General features: G+C 45.5%; 1 protein-coding gene across 1 annotated transcript in view; it reads left to right on the top strand.

The window, feature by feature from the left end:
• The window catches only part of C6 (complement C6), a 141121-nt gene that overhangs the window by 70230 nt on the left and 50354 nt on the right, over positions 1-20537 (top strand). The window contains exons 10-12 of the mRNA XM_068250916.1: positions 10370-10536; positions 13785-14010; positions 17378-17549. Coding sequence (XP_068107017.1) covers positions 10370-10536; positions 13785-14010; positions 17378-17549 — 565 coding nt within the window. The remainder of the gene's footprint in view (positions 1-10369; positions 10537-13784; positions 14011-17377; positions 17550-20537) is intronic.

Genomic DNA, 20537 nt, shown 5'->3' with positions numbered 1-20537 from the left:
AACCCACCGCATCAGTGCGCATACCTGTGCAGTTAAGTGAACCCACCTACCTACGTGAGTGCACGCAGTGTGATATACCACTCCGTGCATACCCGATATGGACAAAACAGGTAGAGGAAGAGGTAGTGCCAGAGCCAGAGGAAGGCCACCCGGCAGGTCTGCGCGAGGTCGTGTAAATGTAATTTCGTGTGGACCTGGCCCACAGTACAGTGCTCGGAAGAAGGCACGTCCCATCACCTCCCAAGATTGTCAGGACGTGGTTGAGTATTTAGCGACACAGAACACCTCATCTTGCTCAGCCACCAGCGCTACTACTAGCACCACTTCCGCTGCATTTGACACTTCGCAATAATTATTTAGTGTTGAAATCACTGATGCACAGCCATTGTTGTTACAGCCAGATGAATTTTCACCAGCTCATATATTTGAGTTACCCGGCAACACTATGGATGTAACGTGTAAGGAGGATGAAGGACCTACTGATGGTGCATGTTTGGATTTGTCTGAGGCAAGCGAAGCTGGGCAGGATGATTACGATGATGACGATGATAGGGATCCTCTGTATGTTCCCAATAGAGGAGATGAAGAGGGGGACAGTTCAGAGGGGGAGTCAGAGAGTAGTAGGAGGAGAGAAGTTGCTGAAAGAAGCTGGGGCAGCTCTTCGTCAGAAACAGCTGGTGGCAGAGTCCGGCACCATGTATCGCCACCTATGTACAGCCAGCCAACTTGCCCTTCAGCATCAGCTGCTGAGGTCCCCATAGTGCCCACATCCCAGGGTGGCTCAGCGGTGTGGAAATTTTTTAATGTGTGTGCCTCAGATCGGACCAAAGCCATCTGTTCGCTCTGCCAACAAAAATTGAGCCGTGGAAAGGCCAACACTCACGTAGGGACAAGTGCCTTACGAAGGCACCTGGAGAAAAGGCACAAACAGCAATGGGATGGCCACCTGAGCAAAAGCAGCAGCAGCACACAAAAGCAAAGCCACCCTCCTTCTCCTCTTCCTCCTCCATCAGGTGCATTATCTGCTTCTGCCGCTTTCTCCCTTCCACCTTCACAGGCACCCTCCTCCACTCCGCCTCTGCCCTTGAGCGGTTCCTGCTCCTCTGCCCACAGCAGCAGTCAGGTGTCCGTGAAGGAAATGTTTGAGCGGAAGAAGCCAATTTCGGCCAGTCACCCCCTTGCCCGGCGTCTGACAGCTGGCGTGGCGGAACTGTTAGCTCGGCAGCTGTTACCATACCGGCTGGTGGACTCTGAGGCCTTCCGTAAATTTGTGGCCATCGGAACACCGCAGTGGAAGATGCCAGGCCGCACTTATTTTTCAAGAAAGGCCATACCCCAACTGCACCGTGAAGTTGAGAGGCAAGTGGTGTCATCTCTTGCGAAGAGCGTTGGGTCAAGGGTACACCTGACCACGGATGCCTGGTCTGCCAAGCACGGGCAGGGCCGCTACATTACCTACACAGCCCATTGGGTGAACCTGGTGGTGAACGATGGCAAGCAGGGCGCAGCGTACCAAATTGTGACACCTCCACGGCTTGCAGGCAGGCCTCCTGCCACCTCCTCTCCTCCTGCTACATGCTCTTCGCTGTCCTCCTCCTCCTTGGCTGAGTGGCAGTTCTCCTCTCCAGCTACACAGCCCCAGCTCCGCAGGGCCTATGCTGCATGCCAGGTAAGACGGTGTCACGCCATCTTAGACATGTCTTGTCTCAAAGCGGAGAGTCACACTGGAGCAGCTCTCCTGGCTGCTCTTAAGAAACAGGTGGATGAGTGGCTGACCCCGCACCACCTGGAGATAGGCAACGTGGTGTGCGACAACGGCAGCAATCTGCTTGCCGCTTTGCATATGAGGAAGCTGACACACATACCCTGCATGGCACATGTCATGAATCTAGTGGTTCAAAGATTTGTGGCAAAGTACCCTGGCTTAGCGAATGTCCTGAAGCAGGCCAGGAAGTTCTGTGGGCATTTGAGGCGGTCTTACACAGCCATGGCACGCTTTGCGGAAATTCAGCGCAAAAACAACATGCCGGTGAGACGCCTCATTTGCGATAGCCCGACTCGCTGGAACTCGACCCTGCTCATGTTCTCCCGCCTGCTAGAACAGAAGAAAGCCGTGACCCACTACCTCTACAACTACAGTAGAATGAAACAGTCTGGGAAGATGGGGATGTTCTGGTCCGACAACTGGACACTGATGGAAAATGCATGCAGGCTCATGCGGCCGTTTGAGGAGGTGACCAACCTGGTGAGACACAGTGAGGGCACCATCAGCGACCTAATTCCCTACGCTTACTTCTTGGAGCGTGCTGTGCGTAGAGTGGCGGATGAAGCTGTGAATGAGCGTGACCAGGAACCATTACGGCAGGAACAGGCATGGGACCAATTTTCATCAGACCCAGCTGTTTCCTCAACACCTGCGGCAGCACAGAGGGGGGAGGAGGAGGAAGAAGAGAAGTCATGTGCAGAAGACGAGTCAGACTCAGAGGATGATGAGCAAGGTGTTTCTTTGGGGGAGGAGGAGGAGGAGGAGGGGACAGCGGCAGGAGAACAACCTCAGCAGGCATCGCAAGGGGCTTGTGCTGCTCAACCTTCCCGTGGTATTGTTCGCGGCTGGGGGAGGAGGTTGACTTACCTGACGTCACTGAGGAAGAGCAAGAGGAGATGGAGGGTACTGGATCCGACTTTGTGCAGATGTCGTCTTTTATGCTGTCCTGCCTGTTGAGGGACCCCCGTATAAAAAACCTCAAGGGGAATGACCTGTACTGGGTGGCCACACTACTAGACCCTCGGTACAGGCACAAAGTGGCGGACCTGTTACCAACTCACCGGAAGGTGGAAAGGATGCAGCACATGCAGAACTAATGCCTTTAAGGGTGATGTGACGGCACAACGCCAGCAAGGTACCACTGCCACTAATCCTCCTCCCGTGTCCACGCAGTCAAAGACAGGACGCTCCAGCGATCTCATGGTGATGTCGGACATGCGGACGTTCTTTAGTCCAACGCCTCGCCGTAGCCCTTCCGGATCCACCCTCCACCAACGCCTGGAACGGCAGGTAGCCGACTACCTGGCCTTAAGTGTGGATGTAGACACTGCAGTGAACAGCGATGAGGAACCCTTGAACTACTGGGTGCGCAGGCTTGACCTGTGGCCAGAGCTGTCCCAATTTGCCATCCAACTTCTCTCCTGCCCTGCCGCAAGCGTCCTGTCAGAAAGGACCTTCAGCGCAGCTGGAGGCATTGTCACAGAGAAGAGAAGTCGCCTAAGTCACAAAAGTGTTAAGTACCTCACCTTTATCAAAATGAATGAGGCATGGATCCCAGAGGGCTGCTGCCCGCCCCAAGACTAAGTCAGTCCCCGCACACACAGCATCTTTGCCTGCACGCCGTGTGACTGGCTGCCTGGCCTGCCCCAAGAAGACTAAGTCGCTCCCAGTCCCTCCACACAGCATGTCTGCCTGCAGGCCGCTTGACTACCTTCTCCGCCACCTCCAACAGGGTCCGGGACTCCAGGCGGATTGCTGAATTTTTTAGGCCGCTGCTAGCAGCGGCCGCTGTAATAATTTTTCTGGTGCGTGTACATGACTGCCTAATTTTTCTGGCTGCACTGCGGGCAGCTGCAACGACAAAAGAAAAGGCATGTACATGCGCCCATTCCCCTTCGTGATCATTACCTTGCCGTGGTGAAGGGGCTTGCGTATCACAATGAAGCAATGACCGGCGCCTAGATGAGTGTCTCGGGGGGCACACCCACGATAATAAGGTCGTTGCCTCATTGTGGTCAGACCAAATTTGATCAGCTGGACAGTCACTGTTCTGTCATTCAGCTACATCAGCCAGGCGACCATATGGGCTGTAAAGCCACCAAAACCTGCACTCTCGCCATGGTGCGCACCAGTCCAGCACGGCCGTCACTACACAAACAGCTGTTTGCGGTGCGTTACACGGTGAGTTTGGTGTGTCAGTGTGAAGCAGTACCTTAATTACACTACCTGATTGATGTATACACATGCAAGATGTTTGAAAGCACTTTAGGCCTGTCATTTAGCATTCAATGTGATTTCTGCCCTTAAAACGCTGCTTTGCGTCAAATCCAGATTTTTCCCCGGGACTTTTGGCATGTATCCCACTCCGCCATGCCCCCCTCCAGGTGTTAGACCCCTTGAAACATCTTTTCCATCACTTTTGTGGCCAGCATAATTATTTTTTTTTTTCAAAGTTCGCATCCCCATTGAAGTCTATTGCGGTTCGCGAACTTTAACGCGAACCGAACCTTCCGCGGAAGTTCGCGAACCAGGTTCGCGAACCTAAAATCGGAGGTTCGGCCCAACTCTAATTGGCAGCCACTTCTTCTTTGCCTGAAAAGAAGCTTCGGTGCTGATCAAGAGGGACCGAGGTTCCCAGTAATGAAAGGTGAGTCCGTGCCTACATCAGACTCCACGGTGCCCACTCTAATAGTGGGCACCTACCACTGCTGATTTGAGGGTGGTGGCTCCAAAAGATTTGGTTGGAAGGAGACACAATTGAGACACAAAGTCTGCCTGATACTGCTACAAAGGTGTGTGTGTGTGTGTGTGTGTGTGGGGGGGGGGTTAAGACTGTCTAATACTGCTTTCTGGGTAGGGGGTATTACATACACAATTTAGCATGATTGATCAATTAGGGCCCCTTTTTCAAATTTGAGCACCCCACTTGAGGATCCTCTGCACGGCCCTGACTGCTCTAGTGCTGCACAGATGTAATGGTCAGGTGACTGGTATAGTGCTGCACAGATGCAGTGGTCAGGTGACTGCTCTAGTGCTGCACAGATGTAGTGGTCAGGTCACTGCTCTAGTGCTGCACAGATGTCATGGTCAGGTGACTGCTCTAGTGCAGCACATATGTAGTGGTCAGGTGACTGCTCTAGTGCTGCACAGATGTAGAGGTCAGGTGACTGCTTAGTTCTGCACAGATGTAGTGTCATGTGTCTGCTCTTGTGCAGCATACATGTAGTGGTCAAGTGATTGCTCTTGTGCAGAACAGATGTAATGTCATTTGACTGCTCTAGTGCTACACAGATGCAGTGGTCAGGTGACTGCTCTAGTGCAGCACAGATGCAGTGGTCATGTGACTGCTCTAGTGTGGTGGTGAACCTCTGTGGGATGTATCTGACTTCAAGAGAATGTAAAAATTTGTACAACATTCTTTCCATTCATCGATCTAAGTCCCCGGTACAAAAATCGACGGCTTCTTTTCAGAGGCCGGGGTCTTTCTGAAAAAAAAAAATCATGTCCTCCTTGTAGTTCCTGTGAGCGAGCTCACTGTGGCCATCTTGTGGCCAAATAGTAAAACATGCACATACATTTATAATTCAAAAAGACACAATAAATTACATTTAAAATTAACTGTTTACCTCCCACACCCAGAAAATACCCAAATAAAATTTTTAACAAAAAAAAAATTACAATTTAAAAAAACAAAAAAACAAAACATAAATAGTTATCTAAGGGGCTGAACATTTTTAATATGCATGTGAAGAGGGAATACAACTAATATTTTTTAAATTATAAGCTTGTAAATAGTGATCGACGCAAAACTAAAAAAATGCCCCTTTATTTCCAAATAAAATATTGGCGCCATACATTGTGATAGGGACATAATTTATATCCTACTAATATAATAAATGGGAAAGTTCGGATGTTTGGATGTTTGGATGTTTGTTACTCGATCACGCAAAAATGGCTGAACGGATTTGAATGAAATTTGGCACACACATAGTACATTACCTGGAATAAAGTATAGGATACGTTTTATTCCCATAACCAAAAAGTAGGCGGAGACAAATACAAATTTCACTGAAAAATATAAACTGCAGCCATTCTTACACTGTTAAATTAAATTTGTTTCATTTCAATGCACATTATTAATGCCAAACACCGCAAAGATCACAAGCTTGGTAATTGATTAATTGTGTGTTAGGGTTAGAAAAGTGGGCACAGCCAACACCAGCTAAATACATAAGCGGGCAACGCAGGGTCATAAGTGGGCGGAGTCAAATACAAATTTTACTGGGAAAATGTAAACAGCAGCCATTCTTACACTGTTAATGGTAGAGTTCTCAAACTTTGCACAGTTGGTTACTGGGTGACTGAGATTAATATTCAGAAAAGTGCGTGGAGCCTACAAAAGCCAATCAAAATCCACCTATTAATTTTCAAGGGGAATATTTACATTGCTGCCATTCTTGCACTGTTAATGGCACAAGCCTCAAACCTGGTACAGTTGATCATTGGGTGACTGGGGTTCAATTTCAGAAAGGGGGTGGAGCCACAAACAGACAATTGGATTTGTTTCATTCCAATGCAAATTATTGATGCCAAACACAGCAAAGCTCACAAACTTGGTAATTGAGTAATTGATTAATTGTGTGTTAGGGTTAGAAAAGTGGGCACAGCCAACACCAGTTAAATACATACGCGGGCAACGCTGGGTCATAAGTGGGCGGAGACAAATACAAATTTTACTGGGAAAATGTAAACAGCAGCAATTCTTACACTGTTAATGGTAGGGTTCTTAAACTTTGCACAGTTGGTTACTGGGTGACTGGGGTTAATATTCAGAAAAGTGGGTGGAGCCTACAAAAGGCAATCGAAAATTGCTTATTGATTTTTCAGGGGAATATTTCATTTCTGCCATTCTTGCACTGTTAATGGCACAAGCCTCAAACCTGGTACAGTTGATCATTGTGTGACTGGGGTTTACATTCATAAAACAGGGTGGAGCCACACACAGCCAATATGATTTGTTTCATTATAATGCAGGTTATTGATGCCAAAGACCGCAAAGCTCACAAACTTGGTCATTGAGCAATTGATTAATTGTGTGTTAGGGTTAGGAAAAGTGGGCGCAGCCAGCACCTGCAAAATACATAATCGGGCAATGCCAGGTCATCAGTAGGCGGAGACAAATGCAAATTTCACTGAGAAAATGTAATTTTGTTAATGGTAGGGTTCTCAAACTTTGCACAATTGGTCACTGGGTGACTGAGATTAATATTTAGAGAAGTGGGTGGAGCCTACAAAAGCCAATCAAAATTCCCCTATTGATTTTCAAGGGGAATATGTAATTGCTACCATTCTTGCACTGTTAATGGCACAAGCCTTAAACCTGGTACAGTTGGTCATTGGGTGACTGGGGTTTAAAATCAGACAAAGGGGAGGAGCCACAAACAGCCAATCAAATTTGTTTAATCTCAATGCAAATTATTGATGCCAAAGACCGCAAAGCTCACAAACTTGGTTATTGAGTAATTGTGTGTTAGGGTTAGAAATAGTAGGCGGAGCCAACAACAGCCAAATACATACCTGAACAATGTTAGGAAATAAGTAGGTGGAGAAGAATACAAATTTCATTGCGCAAACGTAAACTGCAGCCATTCTTACACTATTAATTGTAGGGTTCTCAAACTGGGTGACTGGGACTAATAATCAGAAAAGTGGGTGGAGCCTATAAAAGCCAATCAAAATTCACCTATTAATTTTTAAGGGGAATATTTAATTGCTGCCATTCTTACACTGTTAATCACCTGTACCTGGTACAGTTGGCCATTGGGTGATTGGGGTTCAAATTCAGAAAATGGGTGGAGCCACATCCATTCAGATTAATTTTATTTCATTGCAAATTATTGATGCCAAAGACCGCAAAGCTCACATACTTGGTCATTAAGTAATTGTGTGTTAGGGTTAGGAAAAGTGGGCAGAGCCAACACTAGCCAAATACATACCCGGGCAACGCTGGGCGTCCAGCTAGTGGTGTAATAATCGGGACACATGGGCAAATAAAATGTGTGGGTTTTAATTATGGTAGCACGTATTATTTTAAAGCTATAATGCCTGAAAACTGAGAAATAATGATTTTTTTCAATTTTTTTTCTTAAAATTCCTGTTAAAATGCATTTAGAAAAAAAGAATTCTTAGCAAAATGTACCACCCAAAGAAAGCCTAATTGGTAGCGGAAAAAAAAGATATAGATCAATTCATTGTGATAAGTAGTGATTAAGTTATTGGTGAATGAATGGGAGGAGAAAATTGCTCGGATGCATAAGGTGAAAAACGACTGAAGGCTGAAGTAGTTAAATAACCTTTTTCTGCTGCTAACGCTTCTGTGCTCCTCTGCAGAGGGAGGGAGAGAAGCAGGGGAACTTTGGGCAGCCAGCGAGCCACCTTTCATGCATATGGGGCTGCACCGGCCGTGCTGAGTGCCCTCACAATGCTGCACCCGGGGACACATGTACCCCCAGCCCACCCATAGCTATGCCTCTGTGTAACCCAACTCAAGAATTGCTCTGGCCAGAGCTTCCTGGAGTTTCACTTCTTCAGCTTAGGTTCCTAGTGTGTATCTCTACTTGCTCTAATACAGCTGTTTTTTGCTGAAGCCATTTGTGTTCCGTCTCCAAATTTGTTCTTTAGTATCGGTTGTGCAGGAATGGTATGCCTGCAGGAGTCTGGCACTGGCGACTGGTTCTGGAACCAAAGACCAGTAAGGTGTAGTAAGATGTGATACTGTATCTTGTTACTGCCCTAGTGCTCTTGTGGGAGTCGTTTGGCTCACTATCTGTCCCAAAGAGTACAGCAGGTTATGTGCTCCTAATCCTTAGATAGGTTTGACACTCTGGATGTTTGCATGTTTGCTGGATAGTGTACTGGTTAAGGGCTCTGCCTCTCAGGGTTTGAATCTCAGCTCTACTTGTTAGTAAGCCAGCACCTATTCAATAAGGAGACCTTGGGCAAGACTCCCTAACACTGCTACTGCCTATAGAGAATACACTATTGGCTGTAGCTCTAGCACCTTGCGTCCATCAGGAGAAAAGCACACTATGGGCCTGATAAAGGCTTTGGGCATGCTAACTAGGGTGTTAAGTAGTTAGCACATGCAAACTGAGCACCGTAGTTAGCACATGAAAACTACTTAGCACCGTAGTTAGCACATGAAAACTACTTAGCACCGTAGTTAGCACATGCAAACTACTACTTAGCACCGTGCTAACTAGGATGCTAAGTAGTTTGCATGTGCTAACCGGTGCTAAGTAGTTTACATGTGCTAACTACGGTGCTAAGTAGTTTACATGTGATAACTACTTAGCACCCTAGTTAGCACATGCAAAGTGGCTTTTCACTGGCGTGCTAACACTTAGCACCCTTTTCTGAATCAAGCTCTATAAATGTTATTTGTCTTGTCTTGTCTTATAGGGCCAGAGCACAGCCGGGACTCCAGCAGCCAAGACTGAGACACCAAAGTGCGCCCCTCCATCCCTCCCACCCAAGCCGTCACACACTGATTGTTATTAGACTAAGGGGCATCCCAGGGCCCCCAACACCTTAATGTCTAGTTATCTGGCTTGCAGTCACTGCCATATACCCTATTTTCTTATTTCTCTCTTCTTTAAACACAATAAGGGAATGATAGCTGAAAGAGTTGTGTGTCCCTCCTACACTGCGCCCTGAGACTGGAGCCTCTCTTGCCTCTGCCTCGGCCCGGTCCTAGGGGCCAGAGTTAGGACACAGAATACTGGGAAACCTCTGCGCAGTGTATGTGACTATGCAAGAGAATGTATTATTTTGTAACAAATACCATGGCTTTTAACTTAGTTGTAGGGATAGCATTGTTTCTTGTATGACTGATTTGTATCAAAGCACTTGCATAAAAGAATTTGCATGCGCAAATTGTGCACTTTGGAGGAAGCCTCAGGTGTATATATAAATATTATATCTTGGGTTTACTTTAGTTGATAAGTGTATTAACTGTAATCCATGTAAATACATAATCAGGGGTGTAACTAGAAATCCCCCCCCCCCCGGCGGGAGGGGTCACAACATAAGAGGAGAGTGTGGCACAGATCAGCGGGGAGGGGGGACATTCCCCCCCCTCCCTCACCTCGGGCTCTGCTATCAGCACTCCCCCTCCTGTAATCATTAGTGGCAGCGGGTGGGCGACGACAGGCTGAACACATACCTCCATCGCGCCGGAGGTCTCCGATCTCTAAGAGCTTCATGCTACTTCCTGTTTATACAGGAAGTAACATGAAGCACTTACTGATCGGAGACCTCCGGCGCGATGGAGGTATGTGTTCAGCCTGTTGTCGCCCGCCCGCTGCCACTAATGATTACAGGAGGGGGAGTGCTGAGAGGAGAGCCCGAGTTGAGGGGGGGGGGATGTCCCCCCTCCCCGCTGATCTGTGCCACGCTCTCCTCTTATGTTGCGACCCATCCTGCCCCCAAAAGGCCCTGAGCGGGCCCCAGGGCCCCCCGCAGGGGGCAGGGGTTGTATCCCCTATTGTTACACCCCTGTACATCATCGCAGATGTACCATAATAACTGTTTGCACTTTTGCAGGATCATTTGTGCAGTCAGCAGAGAAATCCATTTCCTTTGTGAAAGGTGGCATAGCTAAATATCTAGCTAAGCTGGGTTTTGTGAAAGGCGGAGCTCTCCCCGAGCATAAAGACTTTGAAGAGTGGAAGGCATCAACAGCTGACAGCCCGGAGATCGTGGACTTTGAGGTGGGATATAAAGGGGTCTATTTATAAAGCTGCATGCAGCTAATCTTGACAGATTTGATAACATTTAAGAAACACCTGATCTCCTGCATGCTTGTTCAGGGTGTATGGCTAAAAGTATTAGAGGCAGGGGATCAACAGGATAGCCAGTCAACTTGTATTGCTTAAAATGAAATAAATATGACAGCCTCCATATACCTCTCACTTCAGTTGTCCTTTAAGCAACTTTACTTGTGGCCTCCGACGAAGCTGGTATAGCCGGCAAAACGTCTGTCAGACCATATGCACTGTAATGACTTGTCTATCCTGTTGAGGATGTATTAAAAAGGTGATCTTGCATCTTGCAACTTAAAGTGGTCTTGTGTCCGAATCTTTCAAGCTCCTTCTGGTTGTATGTTTGTAATGTAACGTGAGACTTCAGCCCCATTGTATGCATGACTTCATATGACACAACCAGGGGCGTAGCAATAGACCCTGCAAGGGATGCAGCCGCAGGGGGACCCAGAAGCTGCAGAGGGCCCCGTGGGGGCAGAAGTTTATTTTCCTTGTCCTGAGATTGTCAACTAAGCGCATGGAGACAAAAAGCTTTCTGCTCTCTGCACAATTGTTCTAATGACTGCATCTGCTCAGCCACTGATAAGGAATCCTACAAAGTTTTGTATACAAAGATTTGTAGACAGTCTCTATCCAGTGTGCAGCAGGGTCTTATGTACAATAGCCAGCCCCCAAATTCTCTACCCCCCTCCCCAAGTGCTGTGTACTGTAGTGATGCTGGAGAAGTCTGCAGAGTCAGATCTGCTCCATCAGAGATGGACAGAGAGAGTGTAATAAGATGAGGCTGGGAGCACACTCATCTGTAGGTTTTCTGTGTTTTCTGCACACCATGGGCTTGATTCACTAAACCATGATAACTCATAGCACGGCCGTGCTAGTTAGCAGAAGTTCGCAATTGCGCGCAAAAATTAGCGATGAATTGCGCGTGAAAATGAGAAAATGCGCACAAACACTAGCGTGGCCATGCTATGAGATAGCCCGGTTTAGTGAATCAAGCCCAATGTGTGTCTGTATGTGTGAAAACATGCACATTTTATCACAGAAGCTAAGCTAGTGTAATTGATAGAGAATATGTCTACGATGCTTCACTGCTGTCCGTTTTTATCTGAATGGGGAAAACACAATCAAGTGCGCACTAGCCAACTGAATAACATTGGTTCTTAGTTTACTTGTGCAGAAACAGAAAGCTGGGGGGGGGGGGGGGGGGAACGTTGGGAGATGGGAGGGCATCCAAAGTATCGCAGGGGGCCCAGTGGTTTGTAGTTACGCCCCTGGAAACAACTGCGTACATTAACTTGTCTGTAACTTACTTCAAAGTATTTTATTTACCCTGTGAATGAATTTGTCCCATCCAAATGTAATTTTTTTTGTTGTTGTAATTAAGTCTTAATAATATGGGCTTGATTCACAAAAGAGTGCTAACTTTAGCACGGCCGTTTTTCGAGCAATTAAACGTTTTCGCGCGCAAACGCGAATCTTCACGCGCAATCATTACCGTTTTCGCACGGAAATTTGTGTTTGCGCGCGAAAACGATAACGATTTAGCGCGAAAAACGGCCATGCTAACAGTTAGCACTCTTTTGTGAATCAAGCCCTATGTTTGTACATTTTGGGCTTGATTCACAAAGCCGTGCAAACTGTTTAGCACGGGCGTGCTAAACAGTTAGCACGTGAAGTGTCGTTCGCGGGAAATTGCGTGCGCAAAAGTCCGCGATCGCGCAAATCGCGACACTTTGCACGCGCAAAAGTCAGCGAACGGCACTTCACGTGCTAACTGTTTAGCACACCCGTGCTAAACAGTTTGCACAGCTTTGTGAATGAAGCCCTTTGTATTTGCTTATTGTCAGCTGATATACCGTAGTTGACACATTACACTTTTGATATTTAGTTTTGTTTTGTTGAGCATTTTATAACCACTCATTTTTATTAATTTATTTTTTGATTATTCCATGGACTAGTTTCTTACTTTGGTCTTAATTCACTAAACCGTGATAATCGCGAATTTGCACGGAATTGCGAATTTTCACGATTCGAAAATGCTAGCGCCGCCATGATATGAGTTATCACAGTTTAGTGAACCATGCCCCTTGTGCAGTAAACCTATATGAATTCATGTTTTAAAGTGGGATTATCCTCTCAAAACTAAAATTTCAGTAGCTACTCTTTGATATTTCCTGTGTGTAAAAACCTTTATTTTCACTACAGAGGGCATTAAAAGCTTGCTTATCTCTTGTCATTGGCAAAAGCAAATGTCATTATTGCCAAAACAAAGCTGCAAAACTGCTACACTTCACAAGGAAAGGGCACTGCTGGACCGAGGATAAGGCCTGGTTCACATTAGCGGTGGCCGTCCGGAATCGCCGTGCCGGAGCCGCACCGCTTGCAGAACGGACGGAACGGACGCACGACATAGCAATGAAAGCCTATGCGTCCGTTCACATGCGTCCGTTCTGCCGGACCGGAGCCGGACCGGATCCGGGCCGGATCCGGACTCCGGCCTCCGTTCCAACATGCGCTATTTTTTGATCCGGCTCCTCCGGCAGCCGTATCCGGGGCGGAGCCGGACTGCACCATCCGGCCAATACAAACCAATGGGAACCGGAGAGCGCACAACACACTGGCTGAGAAATCCGGATGTTCTACCCCACTTCCTATGCGGATTGTTGCAGCGATATTGGATGGGGACACGTGGGCAAGCATTTTGGAGTGGAGCAGCACAGCTGGATCCGGATCCGGAGATGTTGGCAGCATGTCGCAGGTGGAGGTGAGTGCTAAACAGCAGAGGGCCTGATTCCACAGGTCCCCCTTCTGCTGACCTCCCAGACCCCAACATTTTTTTTGTTTTTTACGTTACTTTTGCCAAACGGATCCGGATCGCATCCTGATGAACACCTGATGCAACCTGACCGGATCCGGATCGGATCCGGATCAGAACCGTACGGTTCCGATCCGGATCCGGTCCGGATCCGGTCAGGTCATCCGGTCCGTTTGGCAAACAACCGCAAGTGTGAACGGGGCCTAACCAGTCCCAAAGGCGACAGGGCAACAAGTGAGGAGGGTCCACACAACTCCTTAGCAGTTCCTAAAATGTTAGCTTTTGGAGTATAATCCCACGATAAAGCTAGAGAGTATTATTTTCTTTTATTTTTTACTTTTCATACGATAACACATTATCTTTCGTTTTAATAATTTTACAGCTAAAACCGATTGTGGATTTAATCCATGGATTTCCGTGTGCAGCAACAAAGAGATACAACCTCCTGAGGGCATTTCAAGAGTATCTCGAGCGATTTGACCCATGCCAGTGTACCCCATGCCCAAATAACGCCAAGACGGTTTTGGTGGAGACCGAGTGTCTTTGCGTCTGTCAGCCTGGCACATATGGGCAGAGCTGTGAAAAACAAGCGCCAGACTACAAATCGGGCAAGTCCTGAGAGTTTAAACAAGTGATATGTCTAATTTATGCAAGCTGGTAAACAGAACAGATGTGGGTGGCAACAGGAACCAAACAGATGGCACACATTCCAGCTGATTGGTTGCCTCCATTTTCTTGTATTTTTTTTTTAGATATTCTCATTGTAACCTCACAAAACACAGCCAACTTTCAGCAGCCCTTGTTATCCAATAGCAGACAATTTTTATTAAAATTATTTTATAAAATAAAAAGACTGGATTTGTTGCATTAGTTGACCTTGCTGGTTGTATGATTTTATGGTCTAAAAGCGATGCAGTTTTTTCGTACACTTTTAGACCCCAAAACAAGGGAAAAATCATACTGCAGCAACATCTGCGGCAGCCATGTACTTCCTCACCTCCCTGGGATTGCAATTATCCCTCCGTCCTCCGGGTGGTGCTGTAACCCTATAGTGAGATCTCTGTCGTCATGACAACAGACGGCGATCTCTCCAGACGGATGCAGATCCTCCGAAGACCGGAAGGATAATAGCTGCCAGCGTCTGGATCCTGGAGGAGGTGAGTTGAAAGTCCGCTGTGCTTCAGGCTCTGCATAAACCTCCTTGCGGCAACCTGAGTCAGGTTCAAGATAACCATTCTAGGCTTCTTTTTTCCACTCCTGACTTGGGGTTATCGCCAGGGAGGTTAAAGATGGGACTATGCGTGTCTATGTGAAAAATGTGCACGCAATGTATGCTCACATTATTCTGCAGTAGCTGATGGTTTTCAATAAAACAAAACCTCACACGATGTGCGATATCATGTTACAAATCACGTCATGAGACAAAACATGTTGGGCGGAGACTAGGCATAGCAGGAAGGAAGTTATAATGTGTGGAGAGGAGCGGTCCGGGTGGCGTACACACGCTGGGACAGCCACATTATTAGTGCCACCAGGACTTGTGCAGGAGCAGGGTAAGCCGTTTATCGGCTTTACCCTGCGCACAAATCTCCTGGTGGCTGTATAATAGGTACGCATCTGACAGTGGGCACAATTGCTATTGGGATTGAAATGTGAATGATATCAGGTTATTTTATATGGATGTAAAGAACAAGTACAGTGAAAACTTCAAATGTCATTATACATGCTGAAAGATAATGAAGATAAAAGCATGAACAATGCCCGACTTTTTACAATTGGTAATAAAATAGTGTATACTTCTGGAATTAATAAAAAAATAATAAAATAATAATAATAATAATAATAATAAATATATATATATATATAAAAAATATAATAAAAATTATAAAAAATAATAAACATTTATAATAAAAAATAATGTGAATATGACATGAAGATATAAGCATAAAATCGAAGAACACATAAAAAACATAAAAACAATTGTAATATATCCAAAATATGAGGAGGCCATTGGCAAAAATTGTCCAGGCCTGGTAATATATAGTGTATAATCCCGTCTACGGTTTTGATATTGTAGACAAATGTTTGCAGCTGTAATAATTATCATTGTATTATAAGGATGATAATAATAGTCATAATGAAGATAATAATAAACATCAGTAATAGAAGATAAGATATATAAAAAAAAAAAAGAGAGCGACCAAGATAAAAGCAAAACTTTTGACAGGGATGGTTAGTGGATTTTTTCTATAACTTCGTTAAGGCCCTCCGGGGATAGGGTTCTTAATGTCTGTATCCAGAACATTTCATGTTTTTTGAGGAGATTAAATGCATTCGGTTTTCTTGTATCCACTGAGTCAATCAGTGTAATATTGAATAGCAGTGGATTGCTGTTGTGATGGGTGCTGAAGTGACGTGACACACTGTGAAGGGGAAATTGTTTAATGATATTTCTTTTATGTTGTCCGATTCTGCTGCGTACTAATTGGGTGGTTCTCCCCACATACTGGAGCCGGCACGGACAGGAGATGAGATAGATGACATATTTGGAGTCGCAAGTAAACCGTTTTTTCAAAGGGAAATTGCAGTTGGTACTGGTAGAAGAGAATGATACACTAGTGTTGATGAATTGGCAGGCTGTGCAGCGGGTCTTGTTACATGGAAAGCAGCCTGGTTTGAGTGGTTCTGAATGAGTGGGCAGGGGCTGTGTGGGCGGACGCAGTTTACTGGGTGCAAGAATGTTGCGGAGATTGGGAGCTCTCCTATATGTGATGGATGGTGCTTTGGGTAATAGCGGTCTTAAGAAGGGGTCCTGCATCAGGATCTCCCATCTGTTGGTTAGAATGTCACGAATGTGCGAATGCTGGGCCTTGTATTGAGTGATAAACCTTGGAGGGCCTGTGTTGTTAGTTCGTTTTGCATCAGTACTCGGGGGGTTGGGGCGTTTGGCTTTAAATTTAGCGTTTTTTATCAAGGTCTTAGGATTTTGGCGGTCCGTGAATTTTTTGGTGAGGATATTGGATTGGATGTCATATTGTGATGAATCTGTGCAATTCCTGTAGATTCTCCTGAACTGACTGTATGGTGTATTGGTAATCCAGGGGTGATGATGGAAACTTTTGAAGTAAATGTAATTATTGGCATCGACCGGTTTGAAATAATTTTTGTTTTGATGTGATTCGATTCGATGTATAGGGTAAGGTCAAGGTATTCTATGGAAGATGTGTGATGGTGGTATGTAAATTGTAACCCTGCTGGGTTGGAATTAAGATAATCAATAAAATGTGGGATGGTAGAAATGTCGCCTTTCCAAATAAAAATAAGGTCATCAATGTAACGTCTGTAAAATACTATATTATTGAAAAACTGGTTGCCAGGGGAGAGTTTCATTTGTTCGAGGTAACCCATCATGAGATTAGCGTACGATGGGGCAAACGAACTCCCCATCGCCGTTCCGCTAATCTGATGGTAAACTTGTTCATTGAATGTGAAGATATTATTCTGAAGGATAAATTCAGCGCATTGTAGCAGAAACGTTTGTTGTGTTCTGACTGCAGAATTTATTTCAGCACAGCTTGCTCAACAGAGGGAAACTAGTTACCTATTTGTAGCTCAGTACAGGGGCGTAGCAATAGGGGTTGCAGAGGTAGCGACCGCATCTGGGCCCTCCTTCAACTACAGTATTAGCTCTCTATTGGTCCTGTGCTCATAATAATCACTTCTATAGATACTTTGAATAGTGGTAATCATTAACTAACTGTTCCCCATCCCCTTCTTGCACCTCTGACACTGTAGTTGCCATTGGCAGGTTTTGGTGTGCCGTATCAATTGTTATGTATAGGGTGCTTGGGGGGCTCCATTGTAAAACTTGCATCGGGGCCCACAGCTCCTTAGCTATGCCACTGGCTCACTATCTGAAAGTGATCTTGTTTATCATCAGTGGTTGACATTGCTTTGATCTTTTGATTCCTCCAGTGGCAGTTGATGGCTCCTGGAACTGCTGGTCCTCCTGGAGCTCATGCTCAGACTCACGAGTTCGAACAAGATCACGTCAGTGCAACAATCCTGCACCGAGCAATGGGGGCAAACCCTGTGAGGGCCCAAGCACCGACGAGGAAAACTGCGTTACTGTACTGTTTAAAAAAGAGTAAGTTAATGCCTCATGAATACTACAGTTAAATTTATCTATCCCTCTTTACCCTCAGCTACTGCCCCTCTCATTTCTGCATATCTGTATTTGAACCTAGGGAGGATTCTTATTGGTTCAGTGGTGGACCAATGGGAATAGTCCCTGTTGCAAGGTTGGATTGCAGTTGATCCATCCAATAATAGCCTTATTCTTCCAGGGTTCTGAGCTTACTGACGCTTGTTCCCTAGCCCAGAAACGGTGTCTGTATACACATCAATGTTCTTATTCAATTCCTTGCAAATTCGATTCATCTGCTGGGAATCGATTCCCCAAAATGTTTGATTGATCAATTTTGACTAAAATCTAAAGTATCGATCGAACAGGATGGAAAATGTAAAACGGCAAGAGCATTGGCAGATTGATGGCCTATAGCTTAGCTTTGAAGTCAACAGTGCAGCTCTGCCTTTTGATCGATTTTCAATATGGTAGATACCCTGTTAGAATCTATTGGAAATCGATGTGCAGTGTATGATAGGAATCGATTCCTTGTGAATCGATTCTTTTCAGAAAGGAATCGATTGTTTTGGAACATTGGGTGGAAATCTATAAGTGTATGGCCAGCTTTGATCTCAAGTTCTCTGTTGTACCAAGTTGGGATTTAACCACTATGCCCCGCAGGAAGACTGTTCCCGTTCCAGGGGCATAGATAATTGTCTTCTTCATCTAATGCGCGGCGAGCAACCGTGAGCTCCCCCCTCGGCAGTGTACACAATTCCCATTCACTGATCAAAGTGCGATGCCGGTGATCATTGATAAATGAAAGTGAAAACGTACACACACTATTTCCTGTGTACTGTTCACAGTACACAGGAATATAAAGCAGGCAACACCCTAATACATTAAATTAAATCAAAATAAATAAATCCCCCATTAAAATGAACCCCTTACCATCCCCACGCTCCCACAGTTACCAAAATAAAAAGTATATCTATCTATCTATCTATCTATCTATCTATATATATATATATATATATATATATATATATATACTGTATATATATATATTTTTATTTTAATATTTATTATATTTTAATATGTATGTCACGAGGGTACATTACTGTTATTTTTGCAAATAAGGTCGTGTAATTAGTGACGGATGCAAAACTGAGAAAATGCACCTCTATTTCCAAATAAATTATTGTCACCATTCGTTGTACTAGGGACATATTTCAAATGTTGTAATAACTGGGACAAAAGGGCAAATAAAATGTGTGGGTTTTATCCACAGTAACAAATTTTATTTTAGAATAATAATGGCTGAGATCTGAGAAATAATGATTTTTTTCAATTTTTTTCCTATTATTCCCATTAAAATGCATTTAAAATAAAATAATTCTTACAAAATGTACAACCTAAAGAAAGCCTAATTGGTGGCGGAAAAAAAAACAAGATATAGATAATTTTGTTGATAAGTAGTGATAAAGTTATTGGCGGGTAAATGGAAGGAACACTGAAATGTGAAAATTGTTCTGGTCCATAAGGGGAAAAACTTCTTAGTGGGGAACTGGTTAGTGCAGCATGTTCCTCACACACTTCTCAAATCACCTTGCATAATCTAAATCTACAGAACAAGGCCAGACGGTCAAAAATAGATCAGTACCTGAGTGCTTTTTGTCCCCATTGAGCAGGGGTCAGGAACCTTCTTGGCTGAGAGAGCCATAAACGCCACATATTTTAAAATGTAATTCCGTGAGAGCCATACAATATGTTTCAAACTGGGGTAGTAGGGCTCACATCCCTGTTGCCATGGTAATGGGTATACAGTTGATCGGCTGGGCAGCAGAAGAATCAGATGCGTCTTCAGCTTCTCTTGGGTTTCAGCAACATCAGCAATTTCCCCGAGAGCCAGTCAGGAGAAATACTGACTAACACCTGTACAATTAGCTAGCTGACTTGGAGCAGCTGTTCGTTTTGGGGTAGCGCGAGTAAGTTAGTAGTGAATGCTACAGCAGTAGCGTGCACTACTTTGCTTGAGCAGTGTAGCTTAGCTTAGTGAATCAACCCCTACTGATTTGTCTGTGAGCCAGATGTAGCCATCAACACACTCTCTCTCTCTCCCTCTCTCTCTCTCTCTCTCTCTCTCTCTCCCCCCCTCTCTCTCTCTCTCTCTCTCTCACACACACACACATACCATAGCTGGGATTAGAACCCAGGACTCAGTGTGTAGTAGGTATCTGTCTTACCCACTAGACCATCAGCCACACTACATGCTGAAGCTGGCCTAGCATCATTGTACCATACTACCATTATGATCAATTCAATAGAAATAGAGAGAGAGAGAGAGCGAGAGAGAGAGAGAGAGAGAGATTTTTTTAAATCTGTGATTCGGGTAGTCCGGGTAATTCGGATATCCGCGGGTATCCGGATCGGTGGTGAAACTATCTGCAGATAGCTATCCGGATATCTGCAGAACTATCTGGAATCCGGATCCGACCCGGATAATAGAAAAAGGTCGGATACCAGGGTTAAATCAGGTACCCGAGATCCGAATGAGCATCCCTGCTTTTCATAGTACTGGCCCCAGGTCGAGTCTCGACCCCACCGCATGGGTCGTTTTATTATTCCCCTCCAAAGATGGCTGTCGAGCTGAGCCGCGGCTGCACAGTACACATGGACGCGAGTGCAGCTGTGCAGCTCTCAGCCCCCCTCCAGCCATGTCGTCGCTCCCCGCGTCCTCCTGTGCGTCCATCGGGCGTGCTCACATCGCTCACATCACGCGGCTGGAGGAGGGCTGAGAGCTGAGCAGTCGCACTCGCGTCCATGCATACTGCCCAGCCGCAGCTCAGCTCAGCAGCCATCTTTGGAGGGGAATAATGAAACGACCTGTGTGGTGGGGTCGGGACCTGACCTGGGGCAAGTACTAATAATAATAATAGCGGCGGAATGTAATGGAGGGCGCGGATGGTGTCTTCTATGAGGACAAAAAGCACCCAGGTACTGATCTAT

Source organism: Hyperolius riggenbachi, chromosome 1, assembly GCF_040937935.1.
Source record: "Hyperolius riggenbachi isolate aHypRig1 chromosome 1, aHypRig1.pri, whole genome shotgun sequence".
Classification (NCBI taxonomy): domain Eukaryota; kingdom Metazoa; phylum Chordata; class Amphibia; order Anura; family Hyperoliidae; genus Hyperolius; species Hyperolius riggenbachi.
The sequence above is the reverse complement of the archived record's forward strand: the minus strand, read 5'-3'. Positions and strand labels throughout refer to the sequence as shown.